Source organism: Pipistrellus kuhlii, unplaced genomic scaffold (assembly GCF_014108245.1).
Source record: "Pipistrellus kuhlii isolate mPipKuh1 unplaced genomic scaffold, mPipKuh1.p scaffold_m20_p_47, whole genome shotgun sequence".
Taxonomy (NCBI): domain Eukaryota; kingdom Metazoa; phylum Chordata; class Mammalia; order Chiroptera; family Vespertilionidae; genus Pipistrellus; species Pipistrellus kuhlii.
This window is the reverse complement of record NW_023425548.1, coordinates 1,568,271-1,586,933: the sequence shown is the minus strand read 5'-3', so window position 1 is coordinate 1,586,933 and position 18,663 is coordinate 1,568,271. Positions and strand designations below refer to the sequence as shown.

General features: G+C 54.9%; 1 protein-coding gene across 1 annotated transcript; it reads right to left on the bottom strand.

Moving 5' to 3' along the window:
* Positions 1–934: 934 nt before the first annotated feature.
* Positions 935–14,866, bottom strand: IQCA1L (IQ motif containing with AAA domain 1 like). The gene is made up of 19 exons (XM_036412736.2): positions 14,856–14,866; positions 13,904–14,231; positions 12,861–12,980; positions 12,372–12,557; positions 9,969–10,040; positions 8,464–8,660; positions 7,922–8,006; positions 7,317–7,448; positions 7,079–7,154; positions 6,489–6,595; positions 5,676–5,759; positions 5,525–5,583; positions 4,717–4,799; positions 4,433–4,540; positions 3,689–3,888; positions 2,976–3,062; positions 2,555–2,732; positions 2,048–2,289; positions 935–1,350 (listed from the first exon to the last, which is right to left on the bottom strand). The coding sequence occupies exons 1-19, from the start codon at positions 14,864–14,866 to the stop codon at positions 1,243–1,245; spliced, it is 2,463 nt and encodes an 820-aa protein (XP_036268629.1). The 3' UTR covers positions 935–1,242.
* Between the last annotated feature and the right edge of the window lie 3,797 nt (positions 14,867–18,663).

The following is an 18,663-nucleotide window of genomic DNA, read 5'->3' as shown; positions in this document are numbered from 1 at the left end:
ATTGCAGGGAAGGCCTTTCTATGAGTTATCTCCTCCAGGGGCTCTTAGGAAGACAGGCTCTGCCCAGGGGAACAGGGATCCCACCAGCAGCAACACCTCCTGGCTGCGGATCTCCCACCCCCATCCTCGTGCTGACCCCATCTCTGTGGACGACCCCTGCGTCTCCCCTGACCTCTCTATCTGCCGTGGTGAGAAGGGGTCCGAGCTGGAAAGGGAGAAGGAGGAAGTGGCTCTGCCCACATCAGATACTAAAACTACTTTCATTTGGAGAGAGAACATGAAAAAAAAGGGAGAAAGAAAACTCAAGCCACCCCCTGGGCTCGGCTGAGCCACCTCTGCCATAGGAGCTGGCGCTGCCCCCGTGGGCTCGCCTAGCCTGGCCCTCATTGCCGTTACAGCTGTGGTGTGCACTTGACCTTTATTCACACACTCTTTACATTGCTTCTTCGGGAGAACCCAGAGTTTTCTGACTCCAGTTCCCCCTAGCTCTTTTCTCCCCACAAGGGGGATCCACAGATGGACTTCTGCTCCCTGAGCCCTGGGGGCCAGGCTCTGGTCAAAGACAAAGGCAGGTGGAAGAAGGTGTCCAGAGGAAAGCGGAAGTGAAGACCGTTCAGAAAAGGCACCGGATCTACCAGCAGTCACAAATACCTTTTCTCCTCTCCACCCGCCACCTCCCTGCCTTCCCAGACGCCTTGGCAGGAACATCCAACCCTAGAGTAGAAGGGAGATGGGCTGGAGGTCATCTTACTTCACAGGTGAGGACGCCGAGGCCCAGGTCAGGAAAGGACTGTGCAGCCCACACAGCGGTCAGTGCTGAGCGGGGCTAGACCAGGCTCTGCTGACCTCCGGACTCCTGCTTTTCCCTTTCTTTCTACTTACTGAGATCCTCCCTCTCTCTCTCTCTCTCTCTCTCTCTCTCTCTCTCTCTCTCTCTCTCTCTCTCTCTCTTTCTCTCCTCCCCCCGCCCCATCCCATTTTCCTCCCCTACATACCTTGAGGAAGACAGGGAGTAGGGAGCCAGGACAGAAAAATGACAGGGTGAGGTCAGAGGACAGAGATCCGGGATCAGAGAAACTCGACAGGGTAGGGTAGGAGGTGGAGCCAGGTAACACAGAACAAGGGGTGGAAGCACGGAGATGGACAAAGAGAGCTGGTCCCCAAGCCATCTGGGAGTTTATGCCTCTGCCCCCCAGTCTCTTTGCCCTAGTCCCACTGCTCCTCTTGGGCACTCCTCAGAAGTCACTTCCGTTTTTTTTTCTTCTCCTTTGCCAGCCTGGCCTCCTCAGCCTCCTGGTCCTTGTTAAATTGTATCTTCTTCATGCCCAGTGGGGTCTTGAAGTACCAGTCCTAAAAAAAGAAAAAAAAGAGAAGGAGGAGGAGGAGGAGGAGGAGAGAATAAGTGCATTGCATCTGGCCCTTGGTTCTGCCTCCTGAACTCATCCCTTCTGCCGCTCGGTGAGCACCATTCGGATGGCTTGGAGAACGTGACCAGGGGTGTAGCCATCGGACACCTTGGCCAGGGCACTGATGTCCCGGCGGCTCTGGGTCACCTGGACTCTGGGTGTGCAGCATGTGCTTCCAGATCTGTGTCTGCAGTAGCCTTTTCTCCTCCTCCGACCCCCAATCCCCCGCCCGGCAGCCCGCTAGCGCCATGGTTTCTTTCAGTCCCACCGGGTGCTTCAGGCCACAGTGTCAGACCCTGCGGCCCTCTCTCCTGTGCTCCCATGCCACCTTACCACCCGGGGCGGGGGGGTTTGCCATTGACTCAGAGGCAGGGAGGTGAGTGGCAGCTGGTGCCAGGAACTCGAAGGGTTCCTAATACACAGGCAGCACCTTCAGGTCCCACTCTGAGGAAACCAGGGGAGCCAGTCCTGCCCACAAGTCCTTCCCTGTGACTTGCAGTTCCCTCGTGGGCTGAGCTCCACAGGGCAGCAGAGAGAGGGGCCCGAGGTGTGCTGCCCGCCTAGGGCTGCAGAGGGCTGCCTCGCTCTGGTGCCGGCCCACAATCCTCCCCGCTGGTGACCCCCGACCCCCTAAGTCTCACCTTCAGGGATTCCTCCTCCTCCCTGTACACTGGGTCCACCTTCGCCAGATGACCTAGGAACTCCGAGGCCACCAGGGGCCGCCTGGACAGTTGTAGGAGCCGCCGCTCAGTGAGCACCGATTGGATGGCTTGGAAAATGTGACCAGGGGTGTAGCCATCGGACACCCTGGCCAGGGCGCTGATGTCCAGGCTGCTCTGGGTCACAAGGACTCTCTGGGCGTGCAGCATCCGCTTCCAGATCACTGCAGGCATGGGGGAGGAGGTGGGGCTGAGAGGCAGCGAGCCTCTCCTCCCAGGAAGATGGGGGTCATCCCCACTCCACACAAGAAAATGAGACGAGAGGACTTAAGTGGCCAGCCCTTGTCCACAGAATCAGGCCAGGACCCAGTGTAGCAGCCAGCCCTTCCGGAGCACCTGGCTGCAGCGGTGCTGCTCAGTGGGGGGTGGGAATATGAGGGGTGGTCCCCGGACCCCTTCTCAGGCCGTGCCCACATCCCCAGGCCTCACCATAGCGAGAAGCGTAGTCAGGCCGTGGCATGAAGAGAATCCGTTCGTAGGTCCGGCACAGCCCCTTTATCTCAGCGAGCTGCGGCTGGCTGGTGGTCCCTATCAGCATGACCCGGTCTCCGGGATTCAGCAGTCGCAGGGCCTTGGTGAGGTCCTTCTTTATTCGCTTTGGGTCCATCTGCTCTGGGGAGAAGGGGTGCGGGTGGGGACATGGTGACTCATGATATGGGCTTCCAAGTTCTCAGGACACCTGTCCACACTCACAGGGACCCTGAGAGGCAGGTGGGAGCTGCTGTCAGTCCTGCTTTAAGGAGAAGGAAATATGGCAGGAGGAGGACAGGGGACTTGTCCTAGGTCACGCAGTGCGTGTCACTTGGAGTGGCTTACCAGGGGCTCAGGCTGCCTGCCCGTGCTCCCTTACCTCCTTTTCCTCTTTTGGGACCTTCTTATAGAAATTCTTCTCGGCATTTCCAATCCAGATCACTGAGGGCTGTAGGAGTCGAGCCACCTGGACAGGTCAGAGAACAGAAACCTGACTTTAGCCATTCCTGGGCAAGGCTCACCTCCCCGTGTGATCCAACCCAGGGTCGGGGCCAGCCTAGGGCAGTGGTGGCCTGGGAGCTCCAGGCTCCATGTGACACATACTGCCGACCCCACCTGCCAGCCCTTGGCACACCCATCACCCCTCAGTGTGAGCAGAGTCCTTGCCTTCCCTGGGGATTGGGGGTGGCTACATCTTTTTTTTTTTTAATTAATATATTTTACTGATTTTTTTACAGAGAGGAACGGAGAGGGATAGAGAGTTAGAAACAGCGAGGAGAGGGAAACATCGATCAGCTGCCTCCTGCACACTCCCTACTGGATCGGAATTGAACCTGGGACCCTTTAGTCCGCAGGCCGACGCTCTATCCACTGAGCCAAACTGGTTAGGGCTACATCTTAAGCCTTATCTCTCCTCCCACTTCGCCCCACCTCCCTCATTATGGGGGCTTCAGGTGTCCACAATCTCCTAGCAGTGCTCGGTAAAGACCTCACCAGCTCCTGCGCTCACGCCAACTAGGCAGGTGGGTGGCCTCCTGAGCACAGAGCCCACCCTACTCTGCTGTCACAGTCTGAGAACTAGAAACGCCGAACCTTAAAGACCATATGCACTAGCATCTGCACCCCGGCTTTGCCAGGGTATTTGCCGTGCAGGTTAGCAGGTGACAGGTCGAACAGGTTGGCACCAGTTTCTGTGCACACAGCATTGACCAGCATCTTCTTCCCCACGCCGGAGGGGCCCACCAGGAGGATGGAGCGGATGAGGGGAGCCATGGAGTGTATATCAGGGGAGCCTGAGAGAGAAAAGAGGCCAGAGACAGACAGGGGGCTGTCAGGGACAGGATGGGGCATGGTGTCAGGCGAGGTCCAAGGCCTGGGGCTGAGTGGGGTGAGGCTGCATTGCCGCCTTCCATGGCAAACATAACAAGAGCGGCAGCTCAGAGGCCTTAGCAATCACCATGACTACAGGGGGGTGTCAGGAGGGAGCCCTCCCTGCTTCCAGTGTCCTTTCTGCTTCCCATACCATCTGTTTCCACCCCTGCATTAAGAAGGGGTCCACCTAAAAGGTATGGATATCAACCTCCTTAGAAAGACACCAATGTTCTGGAAATGGGGCAGACTGTGGATGCCACCTGGGATTGAGAAAGGGGCTGGAAGTGTGGTCTCCTCAGCAGGTCAAGAGCCCACATGACTTCTGGGGTGGCCCAGGCTGGCTGTGACCTCCAACAGGGGTGGGCCAGACAAGAGGAACCCAGTGCATTGGAGGTGTGGCTGGACATGCCTACCTCAGCCACCCTCCTCCCCTCCCCAAGGCCTCCCTCCCCTAGGGCCTCTCACCAAGCCGGAGGATCGCGTACAAGGCTATGTTCTGTCGCACGTCGAACAGGGAAGGCATGGGCAACTTGTGGGCCAGAGTCAGAGTGGATCCGAGGTACAGGCAATCACCTGGGAGACAGGTGGCCACCTGGTGAGTGGCACCTACTTGGGCAGGGCCAAGAGAGAGAACCACTGGAGGAAAAGGTTCGCTTCAGAGGTGGTAGTTGGCCATCAGGAAGGCCATGGCCTGGGGGCCTTGGGCACCATTCCTCAGCCTGGGAGCAGGCGTGGGGGAGGGGTCTCACCGAGGAAGTCCTTCAGCATCACTGGATTGCACTTCTTTATGAAGCCAAAGACAACAAGCTCTTCAAACAGAGAAGCCAGGGACCTGTTAGAGGATGGCACAGAGCCTCCCCCCGAGAAGGAAGGGACATGGAGAAAGAGATGAGTGGGGTGCTGTCACAGGCATGAGGAGAGGGGCTAAGAGGCCCTTCTGACCCATATCCTATGGTCAACATCCATAGTGCCACTGGATAGCCAGTGTCAGAAGGCAGGGCACCAACCCGCAGACCCAAGAGGCAGACTGCCCATACACAGGAGGTGCTCTGCGGGTTGGGGGGTATAAGAAGGACCAGCATCCTGTAATGCTCCCTCCATCAGTCTGCTCACGGCCCAAAGTTCCACCAACAGAAACCCAGTCAGCTCCTCTTCCTGAAAACCACATTTAAGGTGAACATGGTCTGGGAGGTGGTCATCAAAGCAGCCAACATCATTGTGCTCATGACTCGCTTCAATACAGAAGTGAGTGGAAAGGGACAGCTGACTTCAATGCCCCGGAGTGGGAAGTCCCTGGGGAGATGGCTTTGTAGGGACAGCTGATGAGGGCGAAGGCTAGAGGGAGTTTATAACAATACTCCACTCGTATCTTATTCTATACCATCATTTCAAATCGCTTTCTTATGCTTCTGTTTGATCTTCACAGCTATCTTTTGAGTTTGGCAGGAGAAGTACTTGATTAATAAGGACAGGGAGTCAGAGAGGTTAAATGACCTTCCCGAGGTCACACAGCAGCAGAACCAGGACCAGCAGTTGGATCTGTGGAGGGTCTGCTACCTGTTCGGGGTCAGATCTTTTTCCTTCTTCCTCTTCCCAACTTTCTTTCCATTTTTTTTCTGGATAGAAACAAGCACATAGGAATCGTCCTGTGTCTCTTGCCTCCCCCACTGTGTGCCCTCCCCTGTCCCAGCCGGGCCTCTCAGCTTGCCTTCGGAGTCTTGAAGGGTCTGTCTTCTTCCCGGTCCACAGCCAGGCGCAGATTCTTCAGCTCTTGACGCATCAGCTCATCTACCTGCAGAGACAAGGAGCGTGTGGAGGGGCGGCCAGGGGCTGAGGAGGACAGGCAGGAGAGGCAGGGATGGAGGCAGGAGTGGAGAGGAAGACAGCAGCCTCAGAGCAGAGCCAGACGAGCACAGTGAAGGTAGCAGGCGGCCCATAACCTTCCTATGTCTTCTTTCAGAACCCTTGGCCTTGGCACTCCCTGACCCTGCACCTGTCCACCCTCAATCCTAATCCGTATTCTGCTCACGCATGAACCCTGCTCTCAGCCGGCTACCAATGCGGGGAGAAGCCCCAGGATAGAGTGGGTCAGCTTTCAGCTGCAGCCCTAGACCCACCCTTTGGGGTCTGTGTGAACTTGAGGAGTTGTATGACCTCTCAGCCTCAGTTTTTTCATAAGAAGCATCAGGAAAATCATGGTGTTTACCTCAGGGACCATTGTGATCATGTGATCTAATGCTCCCAAAGACACATCGCAAGAGCTCTTTAAGGGTTAGTTAAGATGATGATGGGTGTGACCCCGGGACAGAGCCCCCCATTCCCTCACCTCTAGGCTGCAGAGGAGAGAGGGGGGACCCGGAGAGGCAGAGGACGGTGGGGACCAAGATGGACTGAGATGGACTATGCAGGGAAAGCAGTGGCTAGAGGGAGCTCTAAAGGATGAGCAAGCTGGGTATGAGGAGAGGGAGGACAGAGGGAGCTGCAGGCTCTGGTGGGAAGAGGCCCGGAGCAGCGTGCCCACCTGTAACCGGATCTCCTGCTCCAGTTCCTTCCTCTTCTCCGCCCGCAGGGTCTTGGGGTCATAACTCTGGTCAGGGTGCAAGTGATCAGACCGGTTCTTCCACACATCTGAGCATGGACAGATGGACGGAGTGGAGGACAGAGTCCCAGGTGTACTCACACACACAATCACAACACTCATGCACACACACACACACACACACACACACACACACACATGCTCACACACACTCACACATATGCTCACATGGGCCAGGAGCCTGTTTCAGGCTGGTCTACTTCTCTCTCACTCTGTCTCTCTGTCTCTCACTCACATGCACTCACTCACATGTGGGCCAAGAACCTGACCCAGGCCAGCCCCCTGTCCTCACCCAGTTACCTGGCACTGCTTCCAACACATCACAGACAGAGGCCTGACCCCAGGATTCAGACCCAAACCCATATGACTCCACACTTTTTCCCTTTGGTATTAGCTCCTTGGCCTACACACCCACACTGCCACCTCATGACCCACGTGGCACATGTACACCTTCCCCAGGACCAAGGGTCACTCTGAGGTCCTGGACAGCTTCCAGCCTTCTCCCCACTTACTTTTATACTCCTCGTGTCCGTCACTGATCAGGGGTACAAATTTGGATGGCAACACTTTAAGCATAGTATCTGCTTCCTACAATAGAAACACCATTTGACCTTGACCCCCTCGCCTTCACCCTTCACAAACTGACCCTAATTCTCACCAAGACCAGCTTTCCTACCAGAAATCCCCTCGGACTTTGCTCCCCCTGCCCCGCCCTGCCCAATTGGTCCCCACGCCCAGGAGCTGCCTTACGTTCTTCTTGGCCTTTTCTTCCTTCCCTTTCTTCTTCTTCTTCTTCTCCTTCTCCTTCTCCTTCTCTTTTTCTTTATTTTTGTCTTCTTTTTTATAGCTCTCCAGGAGCTGGTTCTCCAGCTCCATTTTTACCTGTGACCCAGGATAAAAGCTGCTTCAGAGGAGACCAAGGGCATTTTATAGGAGCAAGAGAACCCAGGCCTGTGGCTGGGGTGGACTCAGGATCCCAAGGCCTAGGGGAACTTGTGGGGTCCAGATGGCTGAGAGTCCAGAGACTTATCTGGGGTCCAGGAAGAGGGGCACCAGGTGATGAAGTGTTCTGACCAGAGTGGCTGCTCTCTCCTGGTCTGTGGGTACTAGAGCTATAATAGTCTCACCAGACATTTCCTCTCCCTGGACAAGGGTGCCTTCTCAGAGGCAGGTACCCCACCCCCCGTCACCCCCAAGCAGTCTTCCTAACTACATATATCTCTCCTCCAGCCTCCTCTGCCTCCATTGAGACTGACCTTGCCCGGCACCCCACCGCCACCCTCAGTTTACACTCAGTACTCTCTGTAACCTCAGACTCCATCGGCCACAGAAAATCTGCCCCACCTCCAGGATACCTGTTCTGGAGTCTTGTCTGAGAAGATCTGGGTGGATCCACCTAAAGACTCGTCTGGATAATTAGGGAATCGGCCAGTAAGGGCACTAAGTGAACATAAGATGGTCAGAGAGATGGACAGGTGGGTGGACATATGGACGAATGGATGGGCAGGTGGAAGGGTGGGTAGAAGGGTGTGTGTGTGGATGAAGATATGCATAGAGAGAAGGACAGGGAAAGATAAGGGACCAAGGAGGCTGAGGGAGAGAGGGGAGGAATAGTTACAGAATAGAAAGGACAGATCACTCAAGGAAGACATTCCTGGATGCTTTCCCCGTCTTATTCTGGCATTTTCTCTTCTATTTGGGGTAATAGCAAGTCATGGTGGAGATGGCCCTGTAGTGGACATGGTCCCAAGTGTAAGCCAATGCATTAGCAGAGTGCTGGTGGGATGGGGTGAACGGAGAGGGGGGCCCAGGCTAGAACAGAGGACGAGTCAGGTGTGGGGACACAGGCGAGGGGGGAAAGGGGTTGAGGATTGTCAGCTGAGGCTGGGACACTGACTGGCACTCGATAAACCACTGTCGGATTTGATCCTTCATTTTCTCCCTCATGTCGGGGCCCTCGGTCTCTCTGAGAGCATCGTGGGTCTTCACAGTGGCCATCTGGAACTCCTCCTCTTTCTCTATCTGGCGGAATCTTTTGACGTCCTTCCTGAGGTTGGCCACGGACATGTGCTCCACCGGGTCGGGCAAGGGGGTCTGGGGACATGAGGAGGGGGCCAAGGGACTCAGGAGAGGGAGTGGGGAGGACCCGGCACTAGGCTCACACACCTGCCCCCACGCATTCTCTGCACATGCCTCGCGTGCCACCCACACGGAACACCGGGCATGCCTGCATCAGGAGAAATTGTTTGGTGCCGAGACTCCTCTGTGTAAATTACTGTGATAATGAGTTTGCTAGATGCATCTGGGCAGGCCTCCCTGTCCGGGCCCCCAGCACACCCTCCCCTGTGAGCCTCAGCCCCAGCCCCCACCTGCACCCCTGCCCAGCGCCCGCCTTGGCAGCCTCCCTCGCAGCCACTTCCCCGCCTCATTGGCTCCCAAATGTATTTTAAATATCACTGTGCGCAGAGACAATTACTGAAAACGCTGAGCTCACACTGCTGATGGGCCGGGCGGCAGGCTCATTCCTCACGCCCCTGCTGTGCCGAAGCCCCCTGCCCCTCCCCGCCAAAGCCTGACCTCGGCCTCCTGGGGGTCCAATCATCAGCCCCCCAACAAGCCTCTGACCTCCACTCCCGTGAAGCAGACCCTGACCCCTCCTCCTTCTGAAGTCCCGCAGCCTCTTACAGCAGCCATCCTAGCTCTGCCTCTAACCCCTCTGCCTCTGCCCCACATCAGCCAGGCCTCCATGGCTCTGCCCACTGCAAAGCCCCTCCCAAGGGATCATGACCCTTGCCCTGTGACCCCAAGTTAGAGGAAACAGACAGATTCAGGGCGTGGGGCCTGTGCAGAGCCTGGAGTTTGCCCCTTACTACCCACTCGCTCGTGTGCACTCTCACGCCTGCCTCATGCCATTCACACTGAGCCCTGCCCCCCGAGTGCAGAGGAGAAGCAAGTCTGGGGCCCATAGCAAGTGGGGGGCCCATAGCCCCCATGAAACCCCCACTCTGTGTGAGGGGGTGCACCATCCCAACTGGGCCCGTGACCTCCTCCCTCTGCTGGGCTCCCACAGGCAGCCCCTCTTCCAGCCAGGGGCACAGGCATGGGGGCCAGGATACTGGGTGCCACTAACCCTCACCCACACCCATATTTGAGATTCTTCTAAGGGCTCTGGTTCAGGAGGGTGGGAGGGATGTGTTGGCTGTGGCTTTCCTGTCCTTCCTCAGCCAAGCCCTGAGGACCCCTGGCACTGGCCTGCGCCCCTCCATCGTGCCCACCACAGTCCTGAGTGGCGGGGTGTGGGCAGTGCTGGCCGTACAGGGCTGTGCTCTGGGGCTGGGACACAGAAGCTTGTCCGTACAATGGCAGCCCGGGGCCCCTGCCTGTGGCCAGAGGAGGACTCACCATGCCGATGAACACCATCTCTGCCTGCCGGTCGTGCCGAGTGTTTTTCCTCTGCAGGTAACCTTTCCATATCTGGGGAACACACAGGCCCAGACCCTCCGCTCACTGCGTTTCTCCCAGGACGTGGCTCGGGGGCTTAGCAGCTGCTCTGGAGGGTCTGGCTGGGGAAGGTCTGGGTGGGAGGTGGGGGAGGGGCTGGGAGGCACCGGGGAGGTGCAGCTTGCGGACAGATGCCACCTGAGGAGGAACAGCACGAAACAGGTGGGGCAGGGTGCGCCAAGCTGCCCAGCTCCTCCGCATTGCTCCCTCAGGGCCTCCCAGGAAGTCCCTCCTCCTCTCCACCCTGAATCTGCTGTATCTTTTGAGGCACAGGTCAGAGTTCAAGTACTGCCATCTTCAAAAAGCTCATATCTCAGAATTCCCATTGCATTTGGAATAAATACTCGATTATTTCATCCGGTTCTGCAGAGACTCTGGAGCTCCGCTAAACAATTCCTGCATTTTTGACACAAGGAAACTGAGCCTGGAGACGGGACAAGATCTCTCCCGGGCCCAGAGCCCGCCACTGCAGAGCTGAGATCTGGGCCAGGTTTCCTGACTCCTCACCCAGCGTTGTCCCAGGCCACCAGCCCCTCTCAGACCTGCGACAACCCAGTGCCAGAGGGTAGAAGGAGTGCCCTGGGCAGAGGGAGGCTGGGGGCACCTATCGGGCTCCTGGGACTAGCAGTGGAAAAGCCCAGGATAATGGCTTTGGATTAGTATTTGTACTGGAGAACTTGAAGACTGGGATGTAGAATTTCCACACCCGTATGTCTGGCAACAGGGACAAAGTGACTTGCTTTGGTTCCTGGGGGAAGTGGGGCTCTGTCTTTAGGGTTAAGCCCCCCTCTCAAAATGCTGCTTTATTGAGCCCTGGAGGCAAGGACCTCCCCTCCATGGGGTAGCTGGACATTGGGTGGGTCACCAGTTGCAGGGGCTGGGATTGGAACACCCTTCCTACTCATCAGTGATCAAATTCTATCCCAGCTGGGGGTGGGGGGAGGGGTCAGCGGTCAACCTGAGAACCAGGAGGTCACAGTTCTATTTCCGGTCCAGGGTACACGTCTAGGTTATGGGCTCAATCTCCAGTAGGGGGCATGCAGGAGACAGCCGATTAATGATTCTTTTTCATCATTGATGTTTCTCTCTCCCCTCCTCTCCCTTCTTTGAAATCAATAAATATATATTTTTTAAATAATCAAAATCTGCCCACTTGGAGCCCTGAGTGATTTAGCTCAGTGGATAGAGCATCAGTCTCAAGGGTCCCAGGTTCAATTCCAGTCAAGGGCATGTGCCTTGGTTGCGGGCACATCCCCAGTAGGGGGTATGCAGGAGGCAGCTGATCGATGTTTCTCTCTCATCCATGTTTCTAACTCTTTATCCCTCTCCCTTCGTCTCTGTAAAAAATCAATTAAAAAAATATATATTTAAATCTGCCACTTGGAGAGGCTGTCTGTCCTCAGGGGTGATGTTTGTTAGTTGGTTGGTTTACTTCTGGGTTTTGGTAGAAAGTGGTTCCAAGTTTCCTCTCTCGGGCCCAGCGGACAGAAGTCTTTGAGGCATTGGGACTTGAGGGAGAAGAGGAAAACCTAGCTCCGTGCCCGCCATTCTGGGCCTGTTTTGGAAAGAAAAGGTGGCAAGTGACTTCCTGTGATGAGCAGGGTCCCAGGAATAGTAACAGCTGTGGAGCAAAATGGCCCTTTTCTGCACTGAAATCTTCCCAAGGCCCCTCCAGTGTCATCAAGCTGGTAACCACGACTGCCCAGCCTCGAGGCGGCCAATGAGAGAGAGGCCAGCACACACCCTGGGGGCCAGCAGGCGCTGGGAGGTGCAGAATGGCCGCCGGAAGGATGGGGAACCCGGGGACGCAGCTGGACGCTCTGCAGTGAGCAGGACGGGTGTGGTTGTGTTATTTCCCTGTTAAAACTGAGGGTGACCCCAGACGGCACAGGCCTGGAGGACCCCTGGGTCACATCAGATCTCTTCCTTATATTTCCTCTTGCCTCCGCTGCCGGGAGGGTCAGGGTATATTTTAGTGACATTTTTAACATTCTTAAGAATTTCCAAAATGATTACCTACTCTGTTCTGCTACTTTATTATGGATTGTTCTCTCCTAATTTTAATGATCCGTCCATTTCTAGGACTTTTATGGTATCCTACTTCAAGTTCTTTTTGGGGATCAGATGTAGAATAAACAAACAAATAAGATGCATGATTATTGACTATCAAGGCCCCTAGTTTAGAGTCTAGTTGTGTGGCCACAGAACCCAAGCACCTGCACCTCTGTCATCAATTGTCAAGCTAGGGAGGCTTCCTGGAAGAGGCCACTACCTCGCCTTTCTTCCTGGACCCTGGGAGGTTACCTTCTGAATGATGGTCGCTGCTTGGTTCTGATTGAACTTGTGCCACCCGCCCTCCCTCATCTTCCGATCCCGCTCCTCCTCTCTTCGAATCTCTCGAATGAAGGTGGCCCGGAGTCGGCCTTGTCTGGCCCTCTCAGCCGTTTGCAGCAGGATTATGGCATCAGTCCGGTTCATTACTGGTAAGACCTGGCCAAGGTGGAGCAAAGGAGCAGAAGATGGAGGGTGGGGGCTCGTATCTAGGAGGGCAGTCGGGAACCTAGGCACCGAAGGGCATGCTGGGGCATGCGCCTCCCAGGACATCTAGTGCCCCGGTCCTGCTCCTCTGTTGGTGTTGGAAGGTACGAGCAGCCTTGGAGGAGACTAGGGATTATCTAAAGAGCTCTCTCAGGCGGGAACAGGCAGGGCAGGGCCTCCCTGAGCCCAGAAGGGGGCATCTCTATTCCCGGAGCAGGGCTGTGGGAGGAGTCTAAGAGTGTCCCCTTGACTTGCCTCCTGGAAGGACACTGGCTCCATTCTGGATAGGATTTCTGCCAGCATCAGCTCTCGCTCCTGCTGAATGCTGGAGTACTCCAGCTGGAAGTATTTGGGGACTGGAACCTCCAGGTCTGCCTTTGGGGCAATATGGGGGACGGAGGGCCAGGAATCAGAAGCCAGGCCATTTGGCCAGTCCATTACTATCAGCTACTTACAGAGATCCTGAGTTCCTCCCTGCCAGATCCCTGGAGCTGGAAATTTATGGGTAACTGGCAAGTCCACTCTCAGTCATCCCTTTCTCCCCTGCCTGGATCCGTGGCCAGAGTTGAATTCTGGAGGATCATGGTAGTTATTGGGCAGTGGTTCCAAACCTGACTGTGCACCAGAATCAACTGGGGAGCCTTTAAAATGCCGACTCCCAGGCCTTCCCCAGACTACCACATCAGAATTGCATGGCCTGGAGAATTGGTGGGGCGGGTGTGTGTGTGTGTGTGTGTGTGTTTGTTTGTTTTTTTCAAGCCAACCGCTGAGTTTGATGCAGCAGGCCGGACACTGAGACTGCCTTGCATGGGAGCAGGGAACCATGACCTTGGAGCTGCTAGAGGCCCGGTGCAGAAGCTCCATGCTCTGGAACCTGCTGGCACATTCAGATCGCCTGAGGGTCTTGTTAAAATGCAAGTACAGATGAGGAGGTTTGGGGTGAGGCCTCCAGAGTCTGCATTTCTGATGAGCTGCTAGGTGGTGCTGATGCTGCTGGTTCCTGGGCTGCACTTTGAGGAGCAAGCTTCTAGAGGACTCTTTCCTGATCCCTCCCGGGCCAGGAGTCTTCCCATCCACGCGGGACCTCCAGCCTGACTCTCCAGCTACACACATCCCCAACTACCTGCGTGCACCTCCACCCTGCCCCAGTTTCTGAAGGCCTTCTCCCCGATCCTTGATCCATCTGCTTGACCTCCCCCAGCGGTGTCCCAAGGAGGTCAAGACTACCCCACCCCCACCCCACCCCACCCCCACCCCCACCCGCCGCTGGTGTGGGTGGCGCCACATTGCCCTCGCACCGGAATGAGCCCGAGGTCCCGCAGCACGTGGTCCAGGCAGTGCCACTCGCACATGTCTACCCGCACCATCTCATCCTTGAGCTCCAACACGCGGCCCGCCACGCTGTCCAGCAGGCGCCGCAGCAGCCGCCGCTTCTGCGGCTGCACCATCTGGTCATAGAGAGTGTCGAACCCGCGTAGCAGCCCCAGGTAGTACACGTAGAGCGACGAGAGCCTGTACTGGAAGGACTGCCACTCCCAGGCGGGCACGGGTTGCAGCAGGGGCTGCTCTTGATCCAGTAGCTCTTGCAAGGTCACGTGGGAGGAGTCCCAGAGGCGCTGATAGGATCTGGAGAGGAGGCGGTGTGCCCTGGAGCGCTCTGGGCACCGGAGGCACAGGGACAGGGGCTGCAAGGGTGCTGCTGAGCCTCCGAGGAGCAGGAACTCAGGCTCCAGAAGGCGTGATGTTAGGGTTACTTACAGTGGAACTCAGTGAGGTGAGGGGTCCTCAGGGGAAGAAAATGGCAGCTACAGTGAGCACACTGGGGCTTAGAGGTGTGAGGTGGGGGTCACTAGAGGAATGAAGAGTGGCATGGCTCTTAGGGGCTCCCTGGGAGGAAGAGGCCCTTTGGAGTTGGCAACAGTTGGTCCGTCCAGGGTGAGGGTGCAGCGCAGAGTTCTGCAGTGCTCCAGGATGATGGGTGAGGGGTGGGGGGAGGGGGGAGTGGAGAGAATGGTCTCTTCCCCAGAGCAGAGCCTTAGCTCTGGGTTTAAGAGTCCAAGAGATGTCCGAAGAGCAAAAGCTGACCCCAAACTGGGGCTGCTGAGTGAGACTCGGGGCCCTGGCCCAGCATGACCACCCCCACAGGTCCCTCTCCCTGTCCGGCGGCCCCAGCCTGATGGGATCTTGAGAAGGAGGCAGCTTGCTCTTCGCTCTCCCAGCCCTGGGGGCTCCACTCCAGCCCCAGCTTACCCCTCAGACATGGTGTCCCTCCTCACGCCGCCCTTGGTGAGCTGGTCATGGAATCCACAGAAGCCCTGTGGTTCCACTCTGCCTGCACCCCCAGAACAGCCCAGTTTTAAGGGTTCTGTCCCATTGTCTCCATGTTCTAAGGCTGGAGGGGAGGGGCTGTGGGTGCACAATTGGGGACACATCACAGAGGACATTCTGGAGGCAGCACTCTGAGGAGAGGCAGGCTCTCTCTCTCTTTTTAAAAGAATATATTTTATTGATTTTTTACAGAGAGGATAGGAGATGGATAGAGAGTTAGAAACATCGATGAGAGAGAATCATCGATCAGCTCCTCTTGCACAGCCCCTACTGGGGATGTGCCCACAACCCAGGTACATGCCCTTGACCGGAATCAAACCTGGGACCTTTCAGTCCGCAGGCCGACGTTCTATCCACTGAGCCAAACCGGTTTCGGTGAGGCAGGCTCTCTTGCAGCAAGCCCTGGAAAGTTAAGGCAGAGTGTGGGACCAGCTGTGGCTACTTCTCTTGTGAGGATCAAATAAAAGAATGGTCCCTGACTGAAATCACCCTGTAACTTCGAGGCTCTGGTGACTATTAGTCCTGAGGGTATTACTGAAGCTGGAAGAACCCTATGCTCCTTAATGCAGACCCAGCTCATTCTGCTGTGCAACTGTCCCGGAGGTTCAGGAGACCATTCTTTAGAAAAGACAAAACATCATATCCCAACTCTGGCCAGCTGGTGGTTGCCTTTCAGGCTCCATATTAAGCAGGGACTTAAAATTAAATACATACAGAAAGCACAGGGCAAAGGAAGGGGGGGAGGGAGGCAGCAGCAAGGAGGAGCCAGAGATAAGTTCTCAGGCATTAGTACCTGAGGATCTTGTCAAAATGCAGGTTTCAATTCCACAGACTGAGGTAGGCCTGAGAGTCTGCATTCCTGACAAGCTCCCAGCATGTAGACACAGCCAGTCTCTGGATGGAACCTGGAGTAGCAAGGTACGAGCCAGGAAAAGCCAAGGCTCAGGGGCCAGGTCTGTGCCTGCCCGCTTCTAGCTGTGAAACCCAAGCGTGGATAATTAGTTCTCATGTCAGGGCACCTCTATGTGAGTCCGCAGGCTCTTCATATGAGAAAATGTGTGTGAAGGCAGCCACTGTCGCAAAGAGCCTCCTGAGCACATGGAGTTGAAGCCGATGAGCTGAGTCTGTCCAGTCACAAAGAGAACACAGGGGACTTAGTCACTGACTCCCACCCCTCCCCACCTCTCCGAGCTCGGGACAGCATTTATGGGTCACATGCCCATAAGCTGGAACCAAGGCTGAATGAGAGAGAAAAGATACATGGGGTCAGGTGTTAAGTGGTGAACCTGAGTGAGGGACATACAAATGTCATTGTATTCTCTTGCAACTTTGTGTATGTGTGTGTGCGTGTGCGCACGTGTGTGTGTGGTGGTAGTGGTGGGGGAAGTGTTGAAATTTTTTTAAATGAAATCGGGGAAGAAAAGTTAGGAGTCTCGCCGGGACCGGTTTGGCTCAATGGATAGAGCGTCGGCTTGGGGACTGAAGGGTCCCAGGTTCGATTCCATTCAAGGGCATGTACCTTGGTTGCAGGCATATCCCCAGTAGGGGGTGTGCAAGAGGCAGCTGATAGATGACTCTCTCTCATCAATGTTGCTAACTCTCTATCTCCCTTCCTCTCTGTATAAAATCAATAAAATATATTTTAAAAAAAAAAGTTAGGAGTCTCAAAAACCTTTCTACCAATTTGTTCTGAAATGGAGGGGAAGAAAATGTTAGGGGAGAATGAAAACATCTTCCAGATCCCAGCAAGCTATTTGCAAGCTGGCTCAGGCCTTCTGTTTTATATCTTTAAAAAAAAAAAAAAAATGCATCTAGCCGGGACCGGTTTGGCTCAGTGGATAGAGCGTTGGCCTGCAGACTGAAAGGTCCCGGGTTCGATTCCGGTCAAGGGCATGTACCTTGGTTGCGGGCATATCCCCAGTAGGGGGTGTGCAAGAGGCAGCTGATCGATGATTCTCTCTCATTGATGTTTCTAACTCTCTATCCCTCTCTCTTCCTCTCTGTGAAAAACCAATAAAATATGTTTTTTTTTAAATGCATCTAGCCTGGCTGGTGTTGCTCAGTGGTTGAGTGTACAGTTAGATTGCCAGTCAGGGCACATGCCCGGGTTGTGGGCTTGATCGAGCCAGCTGATCAATGATTCTCTCTCATTATTGATGTTTCTATCTCTCTCCTTCTCTCTTCCTCTCTGAAATCAATTATATATATATATTTATGCTAATAAAATAGTAATATGCAAATTGACCATACCTCCGCTACACCCACAAGCCACGCCCACAAGCCAATCAGAGTGAGTATGCAAATTAACTCCAACCAAGATGGCTTCAGCCACAGAGAACAGGAGGGAGGCTTGGGTTTCCCAGGCAATGGAAGAAGCCAAGCTTTCCGCCTGCCCTAGCCTGCCTAAGCCTCCACTCAAGGCTACAAAGTTTCAATTGTAGAAGGTAAATAAATTCCAGATACCAGGGCCTCTGCCTGGGTTGCTGGGGTCGTGGCTGGCTTGTAAACCACCACAGGTCCCTTGCCCAGACCACCCGTGCCCTAAGGGAACACCCACCCTGATCCAGGACACCCTTCAGGGTAAATCAGCTAACATCCACCCATGCACCAGGCCTCTATCCTATCTAATAAAAGAGTAATATACAGATTGACCATCACTCCAACACAACTGCTCCCATATGGTCAAAGACCCTGCCCCCATGTGGACACAAGATGGCCATCACAAGATGGCCAGCAGGGGAGGGCAGTTGGGAGGGACCAGGCCTGCAAGGGGGTGATCAATCCTGCAGGGGAAGGCACATACAGATAGCAGCTGAAGTCCCAGAGAGATATCTCAGCTCGGCGTGTGTGTGTGTGTGTGTGTGTGTGTGTGTGTGTGTTTCACTGAGAACTCTGGGATCTAATCCTGAAGCTGGGCTCCGCATCAGAGAGCACCAAGCTGAAGAGGGTACCCACATAACATCTAGCTTGGAAAAACATGGGGTGCTGTCTGCCAGGGAGTGGCAGCTGAAAGTTCAGGCACCCTTTTAAAGGGCCAATGCATAAGAATTCCCTGTAGAGCCACCCATTCATGCTCAGGCAGAGGGGGCATGAAGTGGACTGGAGCTGTGAGAGCAGACCCTAGGACTAGGTACTCAGGGGATAGAGCTCAGAAGGCAAATACCACAAATTTCCTGGGCTGAGTCATTCCCTCACACAGCAGAGGACATATTTTTTCACACAGACATTTGCCTAACTTGGGGGGAAGACAGTTGACACACCCTATTGGAAAATACCTTGCCCTGAGGCAAACAAGAGATTAAAAGTTCCCAGGCATAAGCAGCTGCCCCACCCTGTTGAAAAAATTCTCCCCACACACCTAAGGATGATTGCCTGGGGGCAATTCAAGTCAGAATTCTATTAGTTTGTAGACAAAGGCTGTCTCTGAAGGTTTGAGTCTTTGCCTGATCCAATTAGTCAGAAACAGCCTTTAACACTGTCCTGAACTAGAGATTGAGAAGTGTAGATACATAGTTACAAACCCAAACAGACACTCAAAATGAGGAATCAAAGAAATAATCCCCAAATGAAAGAACCAATGAATTCTCCAGAAGAGATAAATGAAGCAGAGATAAATTTATCTGAAACATAGTTCAGAGTAATGATGTTAAAAATGCTCAACAGCCGAAACTGGTTTGGCTCAATGGATAGAGCGTCGGCTTGGGGACTGAAGGGACCCGGGTTCGATTTC

Coding starts and splice junctions, on each gene's coding strand:
- IQCA1L (XM_036412736.2), bottom strand. Junction 4,800..5,524: donor AAAGATCTGACCCCGAACAG/GTAGCAGACCCT, acceptor ATCCTCTAACAG/GTCCCTGGCTTCTCTGTTTG. Junction 4,541..4,716: donor GATGCTGAAGGACTTCCTCG/GTGAGACCCCTC, acceptor CCTGTCTCCCAG/GTGATTGCCTGTACCTCGGA.